Source organism: Oncorhynchus masou, chromosome 11, assembly GCF_036934945.1.
Source record: "Oncorhynchus masou masou isolate Uvic2021 chromosome 11, UVic_Omas_1.1, whole genome shotgun sequence".
Classification (NCBI taxonomy): domain Eukaryota; kingdom Metazoa; phylum Chordata; class Actinopteri; order Salmoniformes; family Salmonidae; genus Oncorhynchus; species Oncorhynchus masou.
In genome coordinates, this window is record NC_088222.1 from 56,886,837 (window position 1) to 56,913,238 (window position 26,402).

The following is a 26,402-nucleotide window of genomic DNA, read 5'->3' on the forward strand; positions in this document are numbered from 1 at the left end:
AGAACTGATGAACTCAGTCACCATGTTAGTCAGTCACCATGTTAGTGTATACGTCAATGTTATTCAGAGGGAACCCGGAACATGTCCCAGTCCGCAAGATCAAAACACTCTTGAAGCATGGACTCTGATTGGTCAAACCAGAACTGATGAACTCAGTCACCATGTTAGTGTATACGTCAATGTTATTCAGAGGGAACCCGGAACATGTCCCAGTCCGCAAGATCAAAACACTCTTGAAGCATGGATTCTGATTGGTCAAACCAGAACTGATGAACTCAGTCACCATGTTAGTGTATACGTCAATGTTATTCAGAGGGAACCCGGAACATGTCCCAGTCCGCAAGATCAAAACACTCTTGAAGCATGGATTCTGATTGGTCAAACCAGAACTGATGAACTCAGTCACCATGTTAGTGTATACGTCAATGTTATTCAGAGGGAACCCGGAACATGTCCCAGTCCGCAAGATCAAAACACTCTTGAAGCATGGATTCTGATTGGTCAAACCAGAACTGATGAACTCAGTCACCATGTTAGTGTATACGTCAATGTTATTCAGAGGGAACCCGGAACATGTCCCAGTCCGCAAGATCAAAACACTCTTGATGCATGGATTCTGATTGGTCAAACCAGAATTGAATAGACCTCAGCACGGGTACTTCCTGTTGGAGTTTCTGCCTATAGGAAGAGAAGAGCAAAATGCAGTTGGGATCTGATTTCCGAAGGGAGGTTGGGGAAGGGCCTTGTATCCACCCCGGAAGGGAGAGAACTACAGACGATGTGTTGATAAACCTTTGGTAGAGTTTTCCTCAGATTTGCTTTATTAACGTCCCCAGCTACAATTAATGCGGCCTCAGGATATGCGGTTTCCAGTTTGTAGTTCCTTGAGAGCTGTCGTGGTATGCGCTTGAGTGGGACTATACATGGCTGTGACGATAACCGAAGAAAATTATCTCGTTAGGTAATGCGGTCGGCATTTGATTGTGAGGTTTTCTAGGTTGGGTGAACGAAAGGACTAGAGTTCCTACAATCACACCATGAAACATACACTCCACCGGCAGTGTCTATCCTATGGGAAAAGTTAAATTGCCTTGAAAGGTACGAAGTAAGGGTCCAATTCAGGAAAGTTATAATACTGGTGAGTTACCACTGATATCCAAAGTTAGTTCTGCCTGTTTGTAATAATGCACAGAACATTCTGGGCTAATAATGTGAGAAATAACACACAAATGTAATATTGCAAAGTTACTTAGGAGCCTGAAACAAGGTGGGCTATCTTCCACATCGGTAAATAACAAGCGTTTTCAAGTGAAACTTTAGTAACAATGGTTTTGGCATACAGCTCGGCGATTTAACTCTTTTGGGAAACCCGAGCCCATCACTTTAGTTTTCACAAATGTATAGCAATACTTGTGCTTACTTTTTATAGCAGTTTAAAGTGATTGATGTAGAGTTCATTATTTTTGTGAAATGACTTTGTGCCAAAAAAGAAAGGAGCAAACGCTATTTTTCTGGTTCCATTTTTACCAAGCGAGTTTGTGGTAAAATACAGCCTCATTATCTACACAACACTGCCCCCTCCGTCGTGCAAGGAATAATATGCTCCATAAAAAAAATGCAGAGGAAATTGAATTGCATTGTGCCGTAGGCAGGCCTGCGTACTACAAGGAACCACCCATTTTGTGATGAAAAATGACATTCACGTACTGCGTTGCGCTCCTCATCGTCGTGTTTCGTAAAATGCGGATTGTCTCTAAATGGTAAAGAAATAGCCCCAACCTCAACATTCAATTGTGGTCAGACATTTTCATTAATCCCCATTAGGGAAAGCAAGTTGATAGATGGAAAGAGCCCTGAGGTGTTGCTAGCTACTCATTGATATCCCCCACCCAACAGATGGGTATCATGTAACGGAGCATGCAACAGGAAGAGAAGCCAATCAATTTGGCCCTTATGTCTAATAGGAAGCCAAATAGGGGGGGGGTATCAGGTTTTCTGTTGTAAGCCCCATCTGCGCCCCCATCCACCCCGACCCCACTTTGATACAGCAGCAAAGGAAAAGTGAGTGGAGGAGCACCCCCAGTGCATTTGGGCCCGTATATCATGCCCCCTCAATCAGCCCGTACATCGGGCTGGAGTACACAGAAGGGGGGATGGGGAACTAAACAAGAGCAATCCGTTGTGTGCATTATGCGTGTTTAGAAAGGGATGAAGAGACACTCAAGTAGCTAATGTGGTCTCGTAATGGAACTGCGCTGCTCTGCAGAGCTGAGAGTATCATGTCAGACCCCTTAAGAGGTACTTCATTGCCTGGCCCTCAGACTGCCAGAGTCTAACCACACTGCAGGAGCACACCATATGGTTCAGACCACTCGGCAGAAAAGTACTCATGTTCCTCAAGCAGTAAACTAATGTAGCAAATGCCTGAAATTAGACCCTCTATATAATGTTATCGACGAGAAGAAGAAAAAAACTGTAGTTTGAATACTGTTCAACCACTCCAATAAATGTGGAGGAAGAGTTCAAATGTAGTGTCGCCTAGTTTACGTCCATAAGCGGAAGTCGAGTCATGGGCTCTCTTTCCATTTCCCCTTAATATCAGAACATTGGTTGTTGGGAACTCGGCAGAGGCTCAGAATCAGCCCTTGTGGGAAATCGGTTTCATGACTGACAAGATAAAAAGTGTTCATGAACATAGATCCCATTACAAGATGAGAATTGTTCTGTTTATGTTCTTGATGTGGAATAAGTGAAACGGTTCCTGGCGGTATGAACAACAGGCCCCTTCATCTTTTCGACCCCCTGTTGAGCGTGATGCTGAGCATAGGCTTGGACCACACACACGTCCAAGAATTCCTTTCTATTTTATTGTAGGGATTCCAGGCACTTGGGGGGCAGAAGTAGTCAATCCCCCACCCCCAACCCTCCCCAGGCATCCTCATTATCTTTCTCGGGGGGCCGTGGCAGAAGAAAATAGGGACAGGCAGAGCTAATTCATCTATGATCTTTACCTAATCCCCCCCCCCTCTCTCTCTTTCTCCCGCTCACTCTCTTTGCCTGAATGCATTGAAGTCGTGCATCCCTCCCCCATTCCCACCCCTCCCGTCCAACACACACAGACACTCATTCTCTCACACACTCTGCCTCACACTAACACGAAAGCCTCTTCCTGAACATGTCCAGTGGGATAAATCGAGCTGAACAGTATTTTTTTTTTTACGAGTGTGTGTGTGGTGCAATAGTCCTTTGAGGCCTGTGTGTCTTAACGCTGTCTGGGAGCTCAAATGTTGATTATAGACTGAGGCTAGGTGTGGCGAGACAGGGCGGTGTCAAGGCTTTGTCTACAGTATTAAACCCGGGCTTGCGAAGAGGGGTTTGGTCTATCAGGGACAGCTGCCAGATTGGAGCTACATGTGTGGACTGGATTCAAAGCGCTTCTGTGGGTCTATGCTGTGGACCACGACTGCACCAAAGGGAATGTAAGCACAAGTTCAAGAACTTCTGTTGATCCCCCACAGCTGTGTGCCGCAGCGTAAGCAAGGGAACCACCAGGAATCTGTTCTAGTACTGCGAATATCTGAGGAGATTTATGAGAGAAACGTGGAGTTTTTTTTTGCGCAATCTGTTAACTTGGTGACTGCAAACTCTCTACTGATGATTGGATATACTCTTTTGAAGGGCTATTTGAGGACATATACTTTCAATGCCAGGCGAATTGGAATATGGGACTTTTAATCTCTGATTTGGTCTGTCTGGAAAGGCTTTGGCACATTTATTTCATGTTCTTGGTACTACTGATAAGTATGTTACATCAATGCTGTTTCTTTATGACTGTCCTATGTCTGAGCAGATTGAATTTTATAGCTCGAGGGTACATGTTTTTTATTTGTTCTCTTTTCCCAGAGTTTGTCATTAGATAAGACGTTTGAGTGTTTGTTCCCACTTTATTTTGTTCTAAAGTATCTCCCTATTTCTCTTTTACATTTTGTCAAATATCTTGTTATTTTGAAAGCTTGTGTGATTTGTCCATTCGTTAGCTTCTCTGTCAATTTTAAAACGGACTATTGGTGTGTTATTGAACTCGAGGAACAACCGATTGAGTGTGTGGTGTTGAGCTGTTTATCTTGTGAACAGCAGGTACGATGAAATCAGTGTCATGCAGCTTGTTTACTTATACAACCCGTTTCATTGGACACAATGGGCAATCTGCCTGCAGGCCACTTGACACATACGGTTTCTTTATCAGATAATTGTTGTTATCTGTGGCAGTTTCATGTGAAGAGCAGGTGAAATTTGCAAAATGGTGAAATACATGTTGCATTGTAAAGATTCTAACCTTTTACTCTCTCTCTTTCTATCTCCCTGTGTTCAGCATTTGCAGGTAAAGTATCCCCGACTAGCTCAGATGCTCTCCTGAGCTCTTCGGCAGTCACCCCCACCCCTCCGGACATCTACCTGCCCGCCAACTTCAAGCTTTCCAACGCCCAGCTGGCCTTCTTCCTGCGAGAGACCACGTCCTCTGGCCAAAGCAGCGGTAGCCCCGCCAACAAACACCCTCTCCAGCGTTCCGAGAGCTTTGTGGTCTTCCAGACCAAGGAGTTTCCCTCCGTTAACATAACCTTTGGCCCGTTCACCCAGGACCAGAGCCTATCCAAGGACCTCCTCCAGCCATCCAGCCCTCTGGACATCCTCGGGCGGCTAACGGTCAACTGGAAGGTCCGGGCCTTCATCGTTCAGTCGAGGGTGTTATCTAGCAACCCCGTGGTCCAGGTGCTCTTCTACATCGCTGGTCGCGACTGGGATGACTTCAAAGTCCAGGACAAGCTGCCCTGCGTCAGGCTCCACGGCTTCCGGGATGTGCGCGAGATCAAGACGTCGTGCCGCCTCCGGGGGAACCTTGCCCAGTGCTTGGCCCAGCTGGAGTTGCCCCCCACCTGGTTCAACACCAATGTGGCCCCCCTGGGACGCAGGAAAAGCTCCAGCGACAGCCTGGAGCTGAGCGGGGAGTCCCTCCAGGCCGAGCTGTACTACACCCTCCATGACCCGGACAGCGGAGGGGATTGCGGCGAGAACTCGGGCCGCAGAGGAGGATCACGGGGCGAGCCTCCCTCTCAACATCCCCTCCTCCGCATTGGCAGCATCAGCCTGTACCATTCCAGCCAGAAGCAGCTGGTTGTGGACAAGCAGCTGGATAAGAACATGTTCCTGAGGTTGCCTGAGAAGTCGCTGAAGCCAGGAGAGACCCTCAACATCTTCCTCTACCTGGTGCCCAATTCCACAGTGGAGCTGTTCACCCTCAAGTAAGTGTCTCTTTCTCAATTAATCTTTCCTGGATGCATCACATCTTCTTTCCTAGCCTTCTTCTCAAAATTATTTAGAGGAGAAGGTCAGAGGAAAGGGACCTTGGACCTTCTCCTCCAAAACAGTTGAGGACACAATGAATTGGAGTGTGTGCTTTCAGAAGGGAATATTGTCAACAGGGCTGGGATTTGCCAGGAACTTCACGATATGCTATTATCACGATACCTAGGTACGATATGTATGCGATTGTCACAATTCTATATGTATTAATACTGTGATTTGCGATTCAGTGTTCCAAACATATTGCTCACCATATGTCTGCTGCAGAGTGACAAGAGTCAGTCATGAGAAAACAATTTTTGATCAGTAATGGAAATAAAAGAACTGAAAACAGATTGGCTCCCTAAAAGAAGAAGATGGAGAACAAGGTTTAAGGATTAAACCTGTAGTTTGTACAGGTACAGCCAACTAGTGCAAAACTAATGTTGTAATATTGTAAAAACTATATGATATATCATCAAAAGTAACTGGGTATCTCTAATGGCCAATGCGTTACTTACTGCCTTACCTTGGTAATTGCCACAATAACATGTATGTAGTGATATATATATATATATATATATATATATATACACATACATACATACATACATACATACATACATACATACATACATACATACATACATACATACATACATACATACATACATACATACATACATACATACATACATACATACAGTGGGGCAAAAAAGTATTTAGTCAGCCACCAATTGTGCAAGTTCTCCCACTTAAAAAATATGAGAGGCCTGTAATTTTCATCATAGGTTCACTTCAACTATGACAGACAAAATGAGAAAAAAAATCCAGAAAATCACATTGTAGGATTTTTAATGAATTTATTTGCAAATTATGGTGGAAAATATGTATTTGGGCACCTACAAACAAGCAAGATTTCTGGCTCTCACAGACCTGTAACTTCTTCTTTAAGAGGCTCCTCTGTCCTCCACTAGCTTCCTGTATTAATGGCACCTGTTTGAACTTGTTATCAGTACAAAAGACACCTGTCCACAACCTCAAACAGTCACACTCCAAACTCCACTATGGCCAAGACCAAAGAGCTGTCAAAGAACTCCAGAAACAAAATTGTAGACCTGCACCAGGCTGGGAAGACTGAATCTGCAATAGGTAAGCAGCTTGGTTTGAAGAAATCAACTGTGGGAGCAATTATTAGGAAATGAAAGACTTACAAGACCACTAATAATCTCCCTCGATCTGGGGCTCCATGCAAGATCTCACCCTGTGGGGTCAAAATGATCACAAGAACGGTGAGCAAAAATCCCGGAACCACACGGGGGGACCTAGTGAATGACCTGCAGAGAGCTGGGACCAAAGTAACAAAGCCGACCATCAGTAACACACTACGCCGCCAGGGACTCAAATCCTGCAGTGCCAGACGTGTCCCCCTGCTTAACTTCTTGCGTCGAGCAATCCCGGACCCGGGATCCTATTTATAGCCTCAAGCTCATTAGCATAACGCAACGTTAACTATTCATGAAAATCGCAAATGAAATGAAATAAATATATTTGATCTCAAGCTTAGACTTTTGTTAACAACACTGTCATCTCAGATTTTCAAAATATGCTTTTCAACCATAGCTAAACAAGCATTTGTGTAAGAGTATTGATAGCTAGCATAGCTATAAGCCTAGAATTCAGCCAGCAACATTTTCACAAAAACAAGAAAATCATTCAAATAAAATCATTTACCTTTGAAGAACTTCAGATGTTTTCAATGAGGAGACTCTCAGTTAGATAGCAAATGTTCAGTTTTTCAAAAAATATTGTGTAGGACAAATCGCTCCGTTTTGTTCACGTTTGGCTATGAAAAAAACCTGTATCCAGTTATAGCCTCAAGCTCATTAGCATAATGTAACGTTAACTATTTATGAAAATCGCAAGTGAAATGAAATTAATGTGCTAGCTCTCAAGCTTAGCCTTTTCTTAACAACACTGTCATCTCAGATTTTCAAAATATGCTTTTGAACCATAGCAAAACAAGCATTTGTGTAAGAGTATTGATAGCTAGCGTAGCATTTAGCGTAGCATTTAGCGGGCAACATTTGCACAAAAACCAGAAAAGGATTCAAATAAAATAATTTACCTTTGAAGAACTTCAGATGTTTTCAATGAGGAGACTCTCAGTTACTTAGCAAATGTTCAGTTTTTCCTGAAAGATTCTTCGCTCCGTTTTGTACATCACGTTTGAGTACCAAAAAAAAAAACGAAAATTCAGTCATCAAAACGGCAAACTGTTTTCCAAATTAACTCCATAATATCGACTGAAACACGGCAAACGCTGTTTAGAATCAATCCTCAAGGTGTTTTTCACATATCTCTTCATTGATATATCGTTCGTAGATGTCTACTTTCTCCTCTGAATCGCTTGGAAAAGGACGTGCAGTTGAAGATGACGCACCAATTTCGACGGAGGACACCGGGCGGACACCTGGCAAATGTAGTCTCTTATGGTCAATCTTCCAATGATATGCCTACAAATACGTCACAATGCTGCAGACACCTTGGGGAAACGATAGATCGGGCAGGCTCATTCCTTGCGCATTCACAGCCATATAAGGAGACAATGAAAAACAGAGCCTCAAAAATCCTGCTCATTTCCTGTTTGAAGTTTCATCTTGGTTTCGCCTGTAGCATCAGTTCTGGGGCACTCACAGACAATATCTTTGCAGTTTTGGGAACGTCAGAGTGTTCTCTTTCCAAAGCTGTCAATTATATGCAAAGTAGAGCATCTTTTTGTGACAAAATATTGCGCTTAAAACGGGCACGTTTTTTAATCCAATAATGAAATAGCGCCCCCATAGATGTAAGAGGTTTTAAGCCAGTACATGTCCAGGCCCGTCTGAAGTTTGCTAGAGAGCATTTGGATGATCCAGAGGAAGATTGGGAGAATGTCAGATGAAACCAAAATAACTCATCGTGTTTGGAGGACAAAGAATGCTGAGTTGCATCCAAAGAACACCATACCTACTGTGCTCTAGAGGAGATCTGCATGGAGGAATGGACCAGCAATAGTGTGTGAAAACCTTGTGAAGACTTAATTAAATTAAACTAAATTCATAAAAAATCCTACAATGTGATTTTATGGATTTTCTTTCTCATTTTGTCTGTCATATTTGAAGTGTACCTATGATGAAAATTACAGGTCTCTCTCATCTTTTTAAGTGGGAGAACTTGCACAATTGGTGGCTGATGAAATACTTTTTTGCCCCACTCTATATACATACATGCAGTGCCAGTCAAAAGTTTGGACACACCTACTCATTCAATGGTTTTTCTTTATTTTTTACTATGTTCTACATTGTAGAATAATAGTGAACACATCAAAACTACGAAATAACACATGGAATTATGTAGTAACAAAAAATGTGTTAAGCAAATCAAAATATATTTTAGATTCTTCAAAGTTGCCACCCTTTGCCTTGATGACAGCTTTGCATACTCTTGGCATTCTCTCAACCAGCTTCACCTGGAATGCTTTTCCAACAGTCTTGAAGGAGTTTCCACATATGCTGAGCACTTGTTTGCTGCTTTTCCTTCACTCTGCGGTCCAATTCATCCCAAAGCATCTCAATTGGGTTGAGGTCGGGTGATTGTGTAGGCCAGGTCATCTGATGCAGAATTCCATCACACTCCTTCTTGGTCAAATAGACCTTACACAGCCTGGAGATGTGTTGGATCATTGTCCTGTTGAAAAACAAATGATAGTCCCACTAAGCGCAAACCAGATGGATGGCGTATCGCTGCAGAATGCTGTGGTAGCTGTGCTGGTTAATTGTGCCTTGAATTCGAAATAAATCACGACAGTGTCACCAGAAAAGCAACGTCACACCACCTCCTCCATGCTTCACGGTGGAAACTACACATGTGGAGATCATCCTTTCACCTACATTGCGTCTCACAAAGACAGCGGTTGGAACCAAAAATCTCAAATTTGGACTCATCAGACCAAAGGATAGATTTCCACCAGTCCAATGTCCTGGGCCCAAGCAGGTCGCTTTTTCTTATTGGTGTCCTTTAGTAGTGGTTTCTTTTCAGCAATTTAACCTTGAAGGCCCAATTCATGTAGTCTCCTCTGAACAGTTGAGATGTGTCTGTTACTTGAACTCCATGAAGCATTTATTTGGACTGCATTTTCTGAGGTGCAGTTAACTCTGATGAACTTATCCTCTGCAGCAGAGGTAACTCTGGGTCCTTCTTTTCCTGTGGCGGTCCTCATGAGAGCCAGTTTATTCATTGTGGTTGATTGTTTTTGCGACTGCTCTTGAAGAAACTTTCAACGTTCTTGACATTTTCCCTATTGACTCACCTTCATGTCTTAAAGCAATGATCAACTGTCATTTCTCTTTGCTTATTTGAGCTGTTCTTGCCATAATATATTTGGTAAAATACCATCTTCTGTATACCACCCCTACCTTGTCACAACACAACTGATTATCTCAGGAGGAAAGAAATTCCGCACATTAACTTTTAACAGGGCACACCTGTTAATTGAAATGCATTCCAGGTGACTACATCCTTAAGCTGGTTGAGAGAATGCTAAGAGTGTGCAAAGCTGTCATCAAGGCAAAGGGTGGCTACTTTGAAGAATCTGAAATATAACATTTATTTAGATTTGTTCAACCTTTTCACATGTGAGTTCCAAATATCTCTAATGGTCGCCCCAGCGTGAGTTGTTATGTTTGACGCTTTACTGAGCCGGAGAAACGTCTCTCTTCGAGGAGAGCCCCCCGCACATCACTCATGTTTGCGCAGATCAAGTATGCATATATTTGTGCAGTCTTACAAGAATTGGAACATTTTCTTGCTGGCGCTTCTTTGCCTTCCTTCTTGTTTTCCTTACCAATAATAACTTTGGACATGTGTGCGTTCCTATCAAAGTAAGTTCATTATTTTCTGTATATCGTGTTGTCGTTTCTACTGTAGGCACATGCTGTATGTATGTATGTAGTATACTGTATTTACAGTTTTATTCGTAAGTACAGGTGACAAATAATGCATTCCGATTATTGCATATATTCTAATGGACACCTATGATAAGCGTTCTAATCAAGGGTTCTAATCACACCGGTTTGATCATATCCGTTTGTTGGTACGTGTGACACCTTTTTGGTTACTACATGATTCCATATGTGTTATTTCATAGTGTTGATGTCTTTGCTATTATTCTACAATGTAGAAAATAGTAAAAAATAATGAAAAACTATTGAATGAGTAGGTGTGTCCAAAATGTTGACTGGTTCTGCATATTTAAAGAACTTAGTCAACTTTATTCATCTCAGTCCTTTGAAGTGGTGCCCGAATGTATTGAACATCATATTTTTCTTACATAATTGCCCGGGAGCTTACGCAATTAAAAGAGAACTGGGAGATGTTCTGTAGAATACTGAACGTCAAGACATTTTGAAGTGTCTGTTTTTCAACATTCTTTAAGGGAATAAAGCACATCTCTCTATTGAACTGGCCTAGATTTTGAGAACCGGAACACTCCTTTTACCCTGTAACAGAGAGGCCTCGCTACCTCATTTCCTAGCGCTATCAATTCAACCAGCACAGTGGAGAAATGAGGACTATATCATGTAAAATCTTTTTGACTCTCTCATGTAAGACTCGGCTCTGAGAACATGAGATGAAGATCAGTCATCAGCCTCCTGAAAGAGCATAATGGGTATTAATTAACTTCTGTTCAAATTAAATTCCTCATGAGCTGACCCACTTCTTGTCGAATTAGAGCTTAGGGGATACAAGGCATGTCTCCTCTCCCTCATCCCTGTGTTTCTCAGTGTTATTCCTCTCCGTCAACATAATGAGAGGGTTAGAGTTCCCAGACAAAATAAAATGATTATTTAAATCCATGATAGCCTCAAGAAAATTAGCTTTCTTTTTCTACTCTCCTGGAGATGAGGAGAGATGGAGGGGGAGGGGCCCGATATTAAGCGATATCTGAGGCATGACGGCGAAACTCTTCTGAAACACGGCGCTCCCTAATCCTAATGGAAACACTGACTTCAATTTAGGAATTCACCGTGAATTAATTATGCTTCAATAGCTCATTAAGGCGAACAGGAACGGGCAGTGCAAGGATTCACAGTTAGCAGGCAGGAATAGTGCATTAGTGTTATCTCCCCAGTTCAATATTAGACTACCCCTACTGTGTGTGCATGTGTATAGTTTGAGACCTGACCATTTCTCATAAAACCCAGACTCTGAGGAGCAAAGCCCCAAGCATTTCACTTCTGACCATCACAGCGATTCTAAGAAGATGCTCCGTCCCCAGAGAGATCTATAACCTATATGTGGATTACTTTGTTCCAAAATGTGTCCCTCTAATCCCTCTCCCTTATGCTGTTGTTACCGATAGATCAAGAATTTACTAATAACTTGACCTCATCTGTGGCCCTCCCATTCATAACATGTAGGTTTTATAATTATATCCCCTTTAGTGATGAATATGCCAAGAGCATTTTATTTTTTTCCTTTCACAGTCATAATGTGTACATTTCGGTTCATCGTTAAAACCTGGAGGAACAAAATGGACGACCAGATTCAAGTTTCAAAGGTTTTCATAATACCTTTCATAATATTCCATATTACCTTGTCTAATATTTCAACCATCATCACGTTACTGTGCAACTTGCAACCTCTGAACTGATTTCTAACCACCATTGTCTTCATGAAATGCAAACTAGGTTTCCTTAGAAACATAACTTTCAAATGTCACCTCTCATTTAATAGTTGACCCTCCTCTTTTCAATTTCAGTGATTATCTAAGAATTATACTTCATATTTCTTTTGTATCCAGGACACAGTGTTGCATTTCTGTCTCTCTGGTGGATAGAGTGTAGAAGAAAAAAGATAGGTGATAGAAAATCCAGAGAGACCCTGAGCCAGGTGACTAAATGGGGCGTGAATGAAACAGGAAGCCATTTGTTGAGGTGTCTCCACCTAGAGCCCTGCATTACCGCGGGACTCCCGAGTCGGACCCGACAGCGAAGTGTGCTGCGCAGCCTGAATGGTTCATGCTCGTGGTGAAAATATTATTTTAGGCCCGCAAAATATTTCATAATGGTCGTGTTGCTGTTTTAAATGCACTGTGAATTGTTATAAAATCACTTTTATATCACATAAATCTTGTGTCCCTCTCCTCTCCCCACCTCTAACTGGGGTGCATGTTACACAAATGGCTCGCGCGATGGCTTCAAACAGTAGTGGTGGAAAATACAAGTATCTGATGTGATTTAGTCTGTGGCCACTTGTGATGAATTATAAACCAATTGTCAGCTTGCAGTTCTCACTGGAAAGTAGACTATGTTGTTAATCATTTTCTAAAGGCAATGAAATAATGGCTCATGATTGGGCACTTGTCAGTCTAGCCCATGGCTGACCCTGTAAAACAGCACATTTCACTGCACCCATCTGGTGTATATGACAATAAAACACATTTTTTTTTTTTTTTTTATGCCCTACAACGTTTTTGTTGCCGCTATCTAGGAAAATGGCTACTTCCTGACCCGGGATTCTGTTTTCTGCTGCCCAGTGGCCCTATGCTCTGCCATGTGTCCTCGTCCCAGTCCCTCTAGTTCCCATGTCGTTGATGGGTAATGTCAGGCCTGCTCGGTACGGAGTGCGCTGAGCACTGATTGGATGACTCAGGATGAGTGACTTCCTGCCACTAGTGGCTTGTCAGCCCACATCAGATGACATTGAGCCCCGGCGCTTATCAGCGGTCATCTCTGATAGAGGCCAGGAGAGACATGTTTTCCTGTAGCCTCTCAAATCCTCTTCTGCCTTTACTCAGACTGTGTTTGATTGACCCTCTCTAGATTAGGGTTTCCTGTTTATTATCCTCTGTCCTCTCCCCCCGTTTTTTATTCTTTATCTGCTCAATGAGAGAGCTACCTGTAAAGTAGCCACACACTCTCACTCATTCAGTTATTTATGTTCCCTCAAGGAAAAAAAAAAGTGTCAAGAATGCCATTCACCATTGCACAATGTGAGTGGATATCTAATCGTATGGGCCTTGGACACACAAAACTTAAAAACAAGATGTACGTGACAGATGTTAAATTAAATGGCCTCCGCTTTGAACTTGGTGTTTTAGTGTGGAGGACAGAAGCACGTAACTGTTTACATACTACAGCTTTATTTTAGTTTTTTAGTTTATTTTATTTTACCTTTATTTAACCAGGTAGGCGGGTTGAGAACAAGTTCTCATTTACAACTGCGACCTGGCCAAGATAAAGCATAGCAGTGTGAACAGACAACAACAGAGTAACACATGGAGTAAACAATAAACAAGTCAATAACACAGTAGGGGAAAAAACAGTCTATATACATTGTGTGCAAAAGGCATGAGGAGGTAGGCGAATAATTACTATTTAGTAGATTAACACTGGAGTGATAAATGATCAGATGGTCATGTGCAGGTAGAGATACTGGTGTGCCAAATAGCAACTCAGTGAAATGTGAGTTGCTTTGCCCATGTGACCGCTATTTATGCAAGTCAACCTGAGAGTAGACTAATCCCAAACTAAGGTTTTAAGCCTGAGGCAGTTTCTTCCTTGAATTATTTTTTGCATTTGGTAGGAGACCATCGTGTCTTCTCCTTGGAGAAAAGCATTTTATTCCCTGTTTTTATCTACAGTGGGCCAAAAAAGTATTTAGTCAGCCACCAATTGTGCAAGTTCTCCCACTTAAGATGAGAGAGGCCTGTAATTTTCATCATAGGTACACTTCAGAGGAGGACAGAAGAGCCTCTTAAAGAAGAAGTTACAGGTCTGTGAGAGCCAGAAATCTTGCTTGTTTGTAGGTGACCAAATACTTATTTTCCACCATAATTTGCAAATGAATTCATAAAAAATCCTACAATGTGATTTTCTGGATTTGCTTTCTCATTTTGTCTGTCATAGTTGAAGAGAACTTGCACAATTGGTGGCTGACTAAATACTTTTTTGCCCCACTGTATATCAGTCCTACCGACCACTCACCTTTCTAGATGTCAATGTCAACGTTTTCACTGACTTAAAGTTTCCATTCTTTTGTTGTACACAAGTGATGTAAGGCAATAGATGCTGAATTTGACCGTTAACCCCTCCCCCCTTGGCATTACTTCAGATCTGAAAAGATTGGACATGTTTGAAGTAATTTGATTATTACTTCACCTTACCTTCTGATAGGCTTGTTGGAATTGTTACCACATTGCTCAAACCTTTTTGTCCCATTTAAGTCTGAAGGAATGCCTAGGGATTAGGGGCTGGGTGTAAATTTTGGCATTTAACAAACGAGTAAAACCTAGCACAGGCTTTCCATCCTTGGATGATTTGGCTCTCTTGTGGAGCAAAGAATAGTCATTGGTTGACCTCACATGCATATTGTAGGGTTATGGGGGCCACATCTCTACAATCACTGGGTTGAATTATATTCAAATGACCAAGGTCACATTAGTGCTTAACTGACATTTTTATTTTCCCCTTCACCTTGCTCTTTCAATGTATTTCTTTATAGGGTGATCACCATAGGTTATTGTCAAGCTCTGGTAATTGAGGGAATGAGATGACATGATTTACAATTGAGTGTGTGTACTTGTGTGTGTGCGTGCCTGTACGTGCATGAGGGAGCATGACTTATGATATCATGGGTAACTTAAGCACAGCCAGAACAATGCAATATATTTAGGCAGTCTATTCGCTCTGAACAGACAGACGTCTATCTCTCTGAGTGGTTTTGCATAACAGAAAATGAGTATTACTCAGTCAATGTACTATATGTCCCATTCTATTACATCTGTTCTATTAGATCTGCAGCAGCGAGTTCCCCCTGGTTGTCCAAGGCGCTTCACAGGTTTAGACAAGGCACAGATAAGAGTTTTTTTTTCTACTGCAGGCCCTCTCTATTTACCTGTCCTCCCTTTCATCTTGTCACAAAACAGGCAGAAATTGGTCAGGTTTTTTGACACCTCACATTTGACAGGCGGAGCCTCCCAAGGCAGGCGTCTTCCTGTAATAATGTACACAGCGCAGCCCCAGGGAGTGATTTGGATATCTGAGATGTTTTCAAAGGGAGTGTTGGAGAAGTTGGACTTTTTCCCACCACTATGTTTGATTGTAATGATGTATGAACTCTGGAGGTGTCTCTTTGACACGGGTAGGTTTGCAAAATGAGGGTATATTACTGGAAACATTTGAAACTACTAGAATGTTGGTATCTTTCAAGCATTTTATGTAATCTATCACAAGACATCGAGTGGCCCTTTTGGGTACTTCAGATTATCACAGGTGTCTGTAATTATCTCTGGCCCTCTGTGTGGCCTTGTCAAAAATATAAACACCACATGTAAAGTGTTGGTCCTATGTTGAAGGAGCTGAAATAAAATATCCCAGATATTTTCCATACACACAAAAAGCTTATTTCTCTAAATGTTGTGCCCACGTTTGTTTACATTCTCGTTAGTGAGCATTTATCATTTGCCAAGATAATCCATCCACCTGATAGGTGTGCAGAGATTCAAATGAGTCACCTTTCAGTGGAATTTGCCGTTTTGAATCCAAAATAGGTGACCTACTGTCACACCCTGGCCATAGACAGGCATTTATTCTCTATTTTGGTTAGACCAGGGTGTGACTAGGGTGGGCATTCTAGTTTCTTTATTTCTATGTTTTCTATTTCTTTGTTTTTGGCCCGAGTGTCGTTCCCAATCAGAGGCAGCTATCTATCGTAGTCTCTGATTGGGGATCATACTTAGGCAGCCTTTTTCCCACCTGTGTTTTGTGGGTAGTTAGTTTCTGTTTAGTGTCAGCAGTTGACAGAACTGGGGTTTTTTTCACTTTGTTATTTTGTTCGAGTATTTTTTGAGTAATAAAATATTATGAACACTTACCACGCTGCACTTTGGTCCGATCCTCATTCCGACGAGAGCCGTGACACCTACGTGATTCGTGTAGATCCGATGAAAGAAATGTGGGGCTTTAGATCAGTACTGGCTGTGTGCGAACTAGTGGTGCGTGTTTGGAGCAATACTGACTGTATCTAAGGGTCAGTTAATCGTTCACATAACAACAGAATGCAGCACGTGACTGAAGAGAGAAGACACAACCAAAGTGCTAGTTATAGCATCAGTGCGCGCTCTGGAAAGAGCATCAGTATACCGGCTATAGCAGCTCGCCGCCTGAACGATAACAAAGAGGTGGGTGAGAAGGTGATGAAGCGTACTTCATGAGCTGTAACCAAAAAACAACTGGCATTTGGAAAGTTTGAGGTGAGGGAAAAAGTGTTGTGGGACAAGTATTGATAGCATTGTTAACTTTGGGAAAGCAGGACACCTCAACAATTTCAGAGCACGAAATTCATACTACAGAATTCTAAATATTTAATATTTAACTGTCATCTCAACTTCTTGTTAATCCAGCCGCTTTGTCATATTTCAAAAAGGCTTTACGGCGAAAGCACACCATGCAATTATCTGAGGACAGCGCCCCGCATACAAAACCATGAAAAACACATTTCAACCAGGCAGGTGCGAAATAGCGATATAATAAATGCCTTACCTTTGATGATCTTCTTCTGTTGGCACTCCAAGGTCCCAGATACATCACAAATGGTCCCTTTGTTCGATAATGTCCTTCTTTATATCCATAGAGACTTAGTTTAGCTGGCGTGCTTCAGTCAATAATCCACCCAGTTTCCCTCCATCAAAATGTATACAAAATTAATCCCAAACGTTACTAATAAACCTTTCCAAACAAGTCAAAGAACATTTATAATCAAACCTTAGGTACCCTAATACATAAATAAACCATAAAATGTAAGACGGAGAATCGTTATTGTCTTTATCGGAAAAAAATACCAAAGAACGCGCTCTCATTTACTCGTTTGGAAACACTACAGCCACAATGGGAGCCACCTAGAAAAACTACCATTTCTGGGTAATTTTTCCAAAAACCAGCATGAAACTCTTTCTAAAGACTATTGACATCTAGTGGAAGCCCTAGGAACTGCAATCTGGGAGGACTTCGCTTTATAATAAAAGTGACAGCCATTGAAAACAGTAGTAGGCTGAATTTTGGGGGGAGGTGGGATGGTTTGTCCTCAGGGTTTCACCTGCCATATCAGTTCTCTTATACTCACAGACATTATTTTAGAGTGTTGTCTATCCAAATCTACCAATTATATGCATACCCTAGCTTCTGGGCCTGAGTAACAGGCAGTTTACTTTGGGCAGGCTTTTCATCTGGACGTCAAAATACTGCCCCCCCCATCCCAAACAAGTTAATTTGTTTGCTACAGTACTGGATCGAAAGTATCTGTTAGCTAGCCAGAGAAATGTTGGGCCAATTTAACTGATTAAATAATTGAGTTTATGGTGTGACAATTAGCTGGCTAAAAATCAAATCAAATTTATTTGTCACATACACATGGTTAGCAGATGTTAATGCGAGTGTAGCGAAATGCTTGTGCTTCTAGTTCCGACAATGCAGTAATAACCAACGAGTAATCTAACCTAACAATTCCAAAACTACTACCTTATACACACAAGTGTAAAGGGATAAAGAATATGTACATAAATATATATGAATGAGGGATGGTACAGAACGGCATAGGCAAGATGCAGTAGATGGTATCGAGTACAGTATATACATATGAGATGAATAATGTAGGGTATGTAAACATTATATTAAGTAGCATTGTTTAAAGTGGCTAGTGATATATTTTACATCAATTTCCATCAATTCCCATTATTAAAGTGGCTGGAGTTGAGAGTGTGTTGGCAGCAGCCACTCGATGTTAGTGGTGGCTGTTTTTCAGTCTCTTGGTCCCAGCTTTGATGCACCTGTACTGACCTCGCCTTCTGGATGATAGCGGGGTGAACAGGCAGTGGCTCGGGTGGTTGTTGTCCATGATGATCTTTATGGCCTTCCTGTGACATCGGGTGGTGTAGGTGTCCTGGAGGGCAGGTAGTTTGCCCCCGGTGATGCGTTGAGCAGACCTCACTACCCTCTGGAGAGCCTTACGGTTGTGGGCGGAGCAGTTGCCATACCAGGCGGTGATACAGCCCGCCAGGATGCTCTCGATTGTGCATCTGTAGAAGTTTGTGAGTGTTTTTGGTGACAAGCCGAATTTCTTCAGACTCCTGAGGTTGAAGAGGCGCTGATGCGCCTTCTTCACGACGCTGTCTGTGTGGTTGGACCAATTCAGTTTGTTTGATGTGTACGCCGAGGAACATAAAACTTACTACCCTCTCCACTACTGTCCCATTGATGTGGATAGGGGGGGGGTTCTCCCTCTGCTGTTTCCTGAAGTCCACAATCATCTCCTTTGTTTTGTTGACGTTGAGTGTGAGGTTATTTTCCTGACACCACACTCCGAGGGCCCTCACCTCCTCCCTGTAGGCCGTCTTGTCGTTGTTGGTAATCAAGCCTACCACTCTAGTGTCGTCCGCAAACTTGATGATTGAGTTGGAGGCGTGTGTGTCCACGCAGTCGTGGGTGAACAGGGAGTACAGGAGAGGGCTCAGAACGCACCCTTGTGGGGCCCCAGTGTTGAGGATCAGCGGGGTGGAGATGTTGTTACCTACCCTCACCACCTGGCGGCGGCCCGTCAGGAAGTCCAGTACCCAGTTGCACAGGGCGGGGTTGAGACCCAGGGCCTCGAGCTTGATGACAAGTTTGGAGGGTACTATGGTGGTAAATGCTGAGCTGTAGTCGATGAACAGCATTCTCACATTCCTCTTGTCTAGATGGGTTAGGGCAGTGGGCAGTGTGGTTGAGATTGCAACGTCTGTGGACCTATTTGGTAAGCAAATTGGAGTGGGTCTAGGGTGTCAGGTATGGTGGAGATGATATGGTCCTTGACTAGTCTCTCAAAGCACTTCATGATGACGGAAGTGAGTGCTACGGGGCGGTAGTCGTTTAGCTCAGTTACCTTAGCTTTCTTGGGAACAGGAACAATGGTGGCCCTCTTGAAGCATGTGGGAACAGCAGACTGGGATAAGGATTGATTGAATATGTCCGTAAACACACCAGCCAGCTGGTCTGCGCATGCTCTGAGGGCGCGGCTGGGGATGCCGTCTGGGCCTGCAGCCTTGCGAGGGTTAACACGTTGAAATATTTTACTCACGTCGGCTGCAGTGAAGGAGAGTCCGCATTTTGGTTGCGGGCCGTGTCAGTGGCACTGTATTGTCTTCAAAGCGGGCAAAAAAGTTATTTAGTCTGCCTGGGAGCAAGGGAAACTGCTAATAAGGTCAGACAGTTAATGTTAGCTAGTTAACACTACAACATCAGGTTAGCTAACTTCAGTAACTTAACCATTCTCTATAGTATTAACTTCAGTAACTTAACCATTCTCTATACATTCTCTATAATAAGGTCAGACAGTTAATGTTAGCTAGCTAACACTACAACATCAGGTTAGCTAACTTCAGTAACTTCACCATTCTCTATAGTATTAACTGGTAACGTATACGGCTCCTTGTCGTTCATCAAGTTATAACGCGTTAGTTGCTTACTGGACTCTGGCAATCTGTGTGAAATGTTAATGAACTAACTAACTACTATCTGTGAACTAATGTTTTCCCTCAACAGTATGTGGTTAATTTTCAGAATTAGGAGAAAATGAGGTGTGACTTGTTAAACAAGTGGATTCAGGGATCAAGTGTAGCTGGAGCTGGGCCTGGCTTTCTCACTTTTTCAATACAGTGGATAAAAAGGGGTATGCCAGGTGTACTCTCTGCCTGAAAGAGATCAATTATGCCAACAAAGGGTATCATGCTCTGTTGGCACAATGTAGAATAGATGTCCACAGGCAGACAGTGTACAATGTAATGTGCAGTGTAGCCCAAATATATTGTTTTTGTTGTGTTGAACTTGACAGTAACACGTGAGTGAGGGTGGATTATACAATTTTTTACTCATGAATGTTATTTTTGCACACATGTAGCCATGATCGACGTCTACTCTAGTGGCCAAAATAAAAGAGTAAAAATAGAATGCCTGTTTGTTTCATTCTATTTCTACTTTTTCACAAGTGCAATATGTAGATGTGTGTGTTCACAAGCGTTCTATTATAAAGGCTGTCATGGATAACTGCAATATTAGTCTGTTGTTTTTTCTCAAGACTTGAGTGTCATTTGCAGTAAAGTCTCGGCAACAAATAACATTGGATTGCTTTCTTAAAATAGTTGTAGCTGTGAGTTAGTTTCACATAACCACCTTGTATTTTACACACAGAGACTGATCATGTAGATCATATTCTTTGTTGTTTAATAAGTTAAAACCTGCATTTCCCCCAAGCAGGGATTTTTTGCATGTTTCAGTGCAAAAGAAAGTGTCACCTTTTTGGTCCCTCACCAGTTTCCCATGGTGTGGCATATCAAGACATAGGGGCACCTTGTGCTGGGCACAATAAAAGGCCACTCTAAAATGGGCAGTTTTTCACACAACACAATGCCACAGATGTCTCCCTGACAAGATCCTGAGGCACATTGACGTGACATTCATCCTCTGCCATCACCTCATGTTTCAGGATGATAAATCACGGCCCCATATTGCAATAATAATAATAAGCATAATTTCAGTTTGTGACAAAACAAGCAAAGCAGTGTAGAAAATTGTTCTACCATCAAAACCGCTGTGAACTATCTTTTCAGCTGTTTGAAGCTGGTGTACAAAACCAAAAGGGAAATAAGCAAAAACAAAATGTAAGGAGGGGAAACATAGAAATAGCGCACATAGAACATATCTACTACCACTTAGACTTGCTTTCAATGAGAATGACAGAGCTATAACTCATGTTTCTATGTGAATTTGGTCGGGTCGCCCAATAAATTACATATTGCAGCTTTGTTCTTCAAGATATTAATCTGGCCTCAATGGCTGTGTACTCTTATAATCTCCACCCGGCACAGACAGAAGAGGACTGGCCACCCCTCAGAGCCTGTTTTCTCTCAAGGTTTCTTCCTAGGTTCTGGCCTTTCTAGAGAGTTTTTCCTAGCCACCATGCTTCTACATCTATATTGCTTGCTGTTTGGGATTTGGGATTTTAGACTGGGTTTCTGTATAGCACTTTGTGACATCTGCTAATGTAAAAAGGGCTTTATAAATACTTTTGATTGATTCATTGATTAAAATTAGGGTTTCATCATAAAATATACTTTTTTTTATACACACAATAGTATTTATTTGACTTTTCGTTGTCTTTTTTGTCAATGTGTTGGCGTCAAACTGGTGGCAGTTGTGAAAAAAGTCAATTGTTGGAAGAGTTGCAGAGTTTATTGAAAATGTAATTGTTGATTCGATGCTTTTTGTTTGTTAATTAGGCTATTTTCTCTTCAACCATATGGTATATCTACTAGAAACTCATGGACAATATGGACACAAATATAAAATATTTATACTATGTATGAATACATTTTTAAGGATAAATTAGTTAACATATTGTCATATCTTTTTTTTAAATTCTATATATTTTTTAAGACTCTGGTAAGCCTATTCCTGGACTAAAAAACATGCTCAAAGGAAATTCTCAATGTTTTTTTAGTTCAGGACTAGACTTAATATGGGTATGGGAAACTGGCCCCTTAATGTCAGCGATGTTGATATGTTTGGCAATACTAACCCATCCCAGTGTCCCCATGACTTGCCAACATCTGTCCTGCTGGGAATTCACTGTTCACGCCTCACAGAATTTCGCCCGTTTTGTGTTGATGTAAATCCTAGCATGAAATCATATGGGCAGAGGGAGTGCATACTGCGTAGGCTGGTGGTGTTAAAGCTGGTTTGAGGACTCCACTCAGTCTGTGCTGTGCCATGCCGTTCCGTGCCAGGGATAATTGCATATTGGCTGTGTTTCCGCGCCATTATGAGGCATGAAGGGAAATGAGTACATAAATAAATGATCTAACACACGGAAATGGTAATGGAAGAAAGTTGGCCAATCAAAAGGGAAAGAAATACGGAAAAGAGTATTGTGTGCTGGTACATATCTATAACAGATGGCTGAGCGGAGGGTTTTCAGGGAAGTTAATGCTTGTAAATGTTGTATTTTCATCTTGTTGCGGTGGCATGATCTGCGGCCCAGTTGCTGAATCTGTCACATGTTTTTTGGATTGCTGCATGGCGTTTTTAGAGACTCCGGTTTAAATTCCGACTCCCTTGTGGCGATGTGGTTTTTGCTAGCCTGCTTTTTTTGGGATCACTGGGCGAGCGGTCCACTTTCTTTGGTGGTGATAGACATTGAATCCACAGTCCATCGTGTCCATAAAGCCCAAGTCAAGTGTCATATGATAGAATAGAATGGCACTTATATGCAGTTTTATAATCCTGTGGACTTCCTATACAGTGCCTTCAAAAAGTATTCATATTGGCGTATTTCAGATTTTGTTGTTACAGCCTGAATATAAAAATGTCTTAAATTGAGATGTCTTGTCACTGGCCTACACAAAATAACCATAATGTCAAAGTCAAATTATGTTTTTCAAAATGTTTACAAATTAATAAAAACTGAAAAGCTGAAATGTCTTGAGTCAATAAGTATTCAACCCCTTTGTTATGACAAGTTTAAAAAAGTTCCAGACTAAACATTTGCTTAACAAGTCACATAATAAGTTGCATGGACTAATAACAATAGTCATTCAAAAATTATATTTAACACGGTCTCATCTCTGTACCCCACACATACAATTATCTGTACGGTCCCTCAGTCGAGCAGTAAAAAAAAAGCAGACCTTGATTATCCCTTTGAGCATGGTGAAGTTATTACGTACACTTTGGATGGTGTATCAATACACCCAGTTACTACAAAGATTTAGGGGTCTGGCAACTCAATTGCCAGAGAGTAAGGAAACTACTCAGGGATTTCACCATGAGGCCAATGGTGACTTTGAAAAGGTTATAGAGTTTTTAATGGCTGTGATGCAGGATGCATCAAAAACATTGTAGTCACTCCACAATGCTAACCTAATTCACAGAGTGAAAAGAAGGAAGCCTAGACAAAATAAAATGTTCTAAAACATGCATCCTGTTTGCAACAAGGCACTAAAGTAATATTGCAAATGTGGCAAAGCAATTCACTTTTTGTCCTGAATACAAAGTGTTGTATTGGATTTGCCCCAAACATAACACATTACTGAGTACTAGGGTTGGGTGGTACCAAGATTTCCATACCTTCATACCGTGCCTGTTCAATCTCGGGATATACGGTGTTACTGGTAGTGCACACAAGGGGCGGTATTACATTTTTTTCAAATGTAAAAAAAAAAAAAGCCCAAAGATTACACAGCAGAGTGCTAACAAAATGCGAACAAATACTAAGGAATTCTCATAGAGGAAGCTAGATAAATGTTAACGAGCGCATGCAACCAAGCTCAATGTTATGCAAGTATATGAAAACGCCGTTTGCAGCATGCACAAAAAAAATATTAGGATCTTAATCCAGTAGGGGATTGTCAGTCTGGTGGCAGCTAGCCTGGTGGGTAGGAGTGTTGGGCCAGTAACCGAAAGGTTGCTAGATTGAATCCCCGAGCTGACAAGGTAAAAATTTGTCGTTCTGACCCTGAGCAGGGCAGTTATCCCACTGTTCTCCAGGCGCCGATGACGTGGATGTCGATTAAAGCAGCCCCCCACACCTCTCTGATTCAGAGGGGTTGGGTTAAATGCGGAAGACACATTTCAGTTGAATGCATGAATCCTCATTGAGAATGCTAACTAAATGCTATCGAGCGCATTGCAAACATTTTGTACAGTTTCTGCCCAAACTATTCAAGTATACAAGTTACTCAAAAATGTTACTCACAGTTTGCTGTACACACAAAATGGAAATTAGCCAGCAAGGCTGTTGATCCTGGAGGGGTTCTGCTGTTTAACTGTTAATTAACAAGTGAATGCTTGATTTTGGAAGAAGCTTAACCACTTAGCTAGATGGCTAACTAGCTACAAAATTAGCAAGCCAAAAGAAAAACTGCCCAACATTTAGCACATTTTAGACAGATAACTTAATAGTTGTAAGATATCTAGCTGGCAAACATTTAGTTGTGAATTCCATACTGTAATTAGATCACCTGGTACATGCTGCACAACAGTGAGTGACTCACAAGGCTTCAGTCGCTCATCGTTGTGTGTTTATAAACAAACACAACGTGACACATGACTGGGGACTACCGTAAGCTACATAATGTGAAGGGTGAAATGACGTTTTGCACAAGTTGACTGCAGATATTTACTTAAGGTAGCTACAAATATTATGCTTGTAATCGTTAAGGACTGGGAAGTTAGTATAAAAAATAAAAACAAATGGTGGAGCACAGGCAAAAACCTGGTTCAGTCTGCTTTCCATCAGACACTGTGAGATGAATTCACCTTTCAACAGCACACAAACCTTACACAAGGCCAAATCCACACTGGAATTGCGTACCAAGAAACAGTGAATGGTCCTGAGAGGCCGAGTTAGTTTTGACTGAAATTGACTTGGCAAGACTTGAAAATGGTGGTCTAGCAATGATAAACAACCAAGAGCTTGATGTCACACCCTGACCATAGTTTGCTTTGTATGTTTATATGTTTTGTTTGGTCAGGGTGTGATCTGAGTGGGCATTCTATGTTGTGTGTCTAGTTTGTCTGTTTCAGTGTTTGGCCTGATATGGTTCTCAATCAGAGGCAGGTGTTAGTCATTGTCTCTGATTGGGAACCATATTTAGGTAGCCTGTTTGGTGTTGGGTTTTGTGGGTGATTGTTCCTGTTCCTGTGTTTATTTCTGTTGTGTGTTAGTTTACACCAGTATTAGGCTGTTTCGGTTTTCATGTTACGTTTGTTGTTTTGTATTTGATTCGTGTTTACTTCTGTTTCATTAAACATGGATCGTAATAGCCACGCCGCATTTTGGTCTGACTCTCTTTCACCTATAGAAAACCGTGACACTTGAAGAATTTTGAAAAGAGTAATGGGTAGATATTGTACAATCCAGGCGTGCAAAGATCTCAGAGCTTGAATCACGCCAAAGGTGAATCTAACATGTATTCAATTAGGGGTGTGAATGCTTATGTAAATTAAATAAACTCGGCAAAAAAAGAAACATCACTTTTTCAGGACCCTGTCTTTCAAAGATAATTTGGAAAAATCCGAATAACTTCACACATCTTCATTGTAAAGAGTTTAAACACTGTTTCCCATGCTTGTTCAATGAACCATAAACCATTAGTGAACAAGTACCTGTGGAACGGTCGTTAAGACACTAACAGCTTAAAGACGGAAGGCAATTAAGATCACAGTTATGAAAATTTTGGATGCTAAAGAGGCCTTTCAACTGACTCTGGAAAAACACCAAAAGAAAGATGCCCAGGGTCCCTGCTCATCTGTGTGAACGTGCCTTCGGCAAGCTGCAAGGATGCATGAGGACTGCAGATGTGGCCAGGGCAATAAATTGCAATGTCCGTACTGTGAGACGCCTAAGACAGCGCTACAGGGAGACAGGACGGACAGCTGTTGGACCTCGCAGTAGCAGACCACGTGTAACAACACCTGCACAGGATCGGTACATCACACCTGCGGGACAGGTACAGGATGGCAACAACAACTGCTCGAGTTACACCAGGAATGCACAATCCCTCCATCAGTGCTCAGACTGTTCGCAATAGGCTGAGAGAGGCTGGACTGAGGGCTTTTAGGCCTGTTGTAAGGCAGGTCCTCACCAGACATCACAGGCAACAACGTCGCTTATGGGCACAAACCCATAGTCACTGAACCAGACAGGACTGGCAAAAAGTGCTCTTCACTGACGAGTCAAGGTTTTGTCTCACCAGGGGTGTTGGTCGTTTTGCGTTTATAGTCGAAGGAATGACCGTTACACCGAGGCCTGTACTTGGGAGCAGGATCAATTTGTGGGTGGAGGGTCTGTCATGGTCTGGGGCGGTGTGTCACAGCATCATTGGACTTAGCTTGTTGTCATTGCAGGCAATCTCAACCCTCCAGCATGACAATGCCACCAGCCGTACTACTCGTTCTGCGCGTGATTTCCTGAAAGACAGGAATGTCAGT

General features: G+C 42.0%; 1 protein-coding gene across 1 annotated transcript in view; it reads left to right on the forward strand.

The window, feature by feature from the left end:
• LOC135548868 (transmembrane protein 132E-like) overlaps window positions 1-26,402 on the forward strand; it is a 360,411-nt gene that overhangs the window by 253,935 nt on the left and 80,074 nt on the right. The window contains exon 2 of the mRNA XM_064978919.1: window positions 4,373-5,300. Coding sequence (XP_064834991.1) covers window positions 4,373-5,300 — 928 coding nt within the window. The remainder of the gene's footprint in view (window positions 1-4,372; window positions 5,301-26,402) is intronic.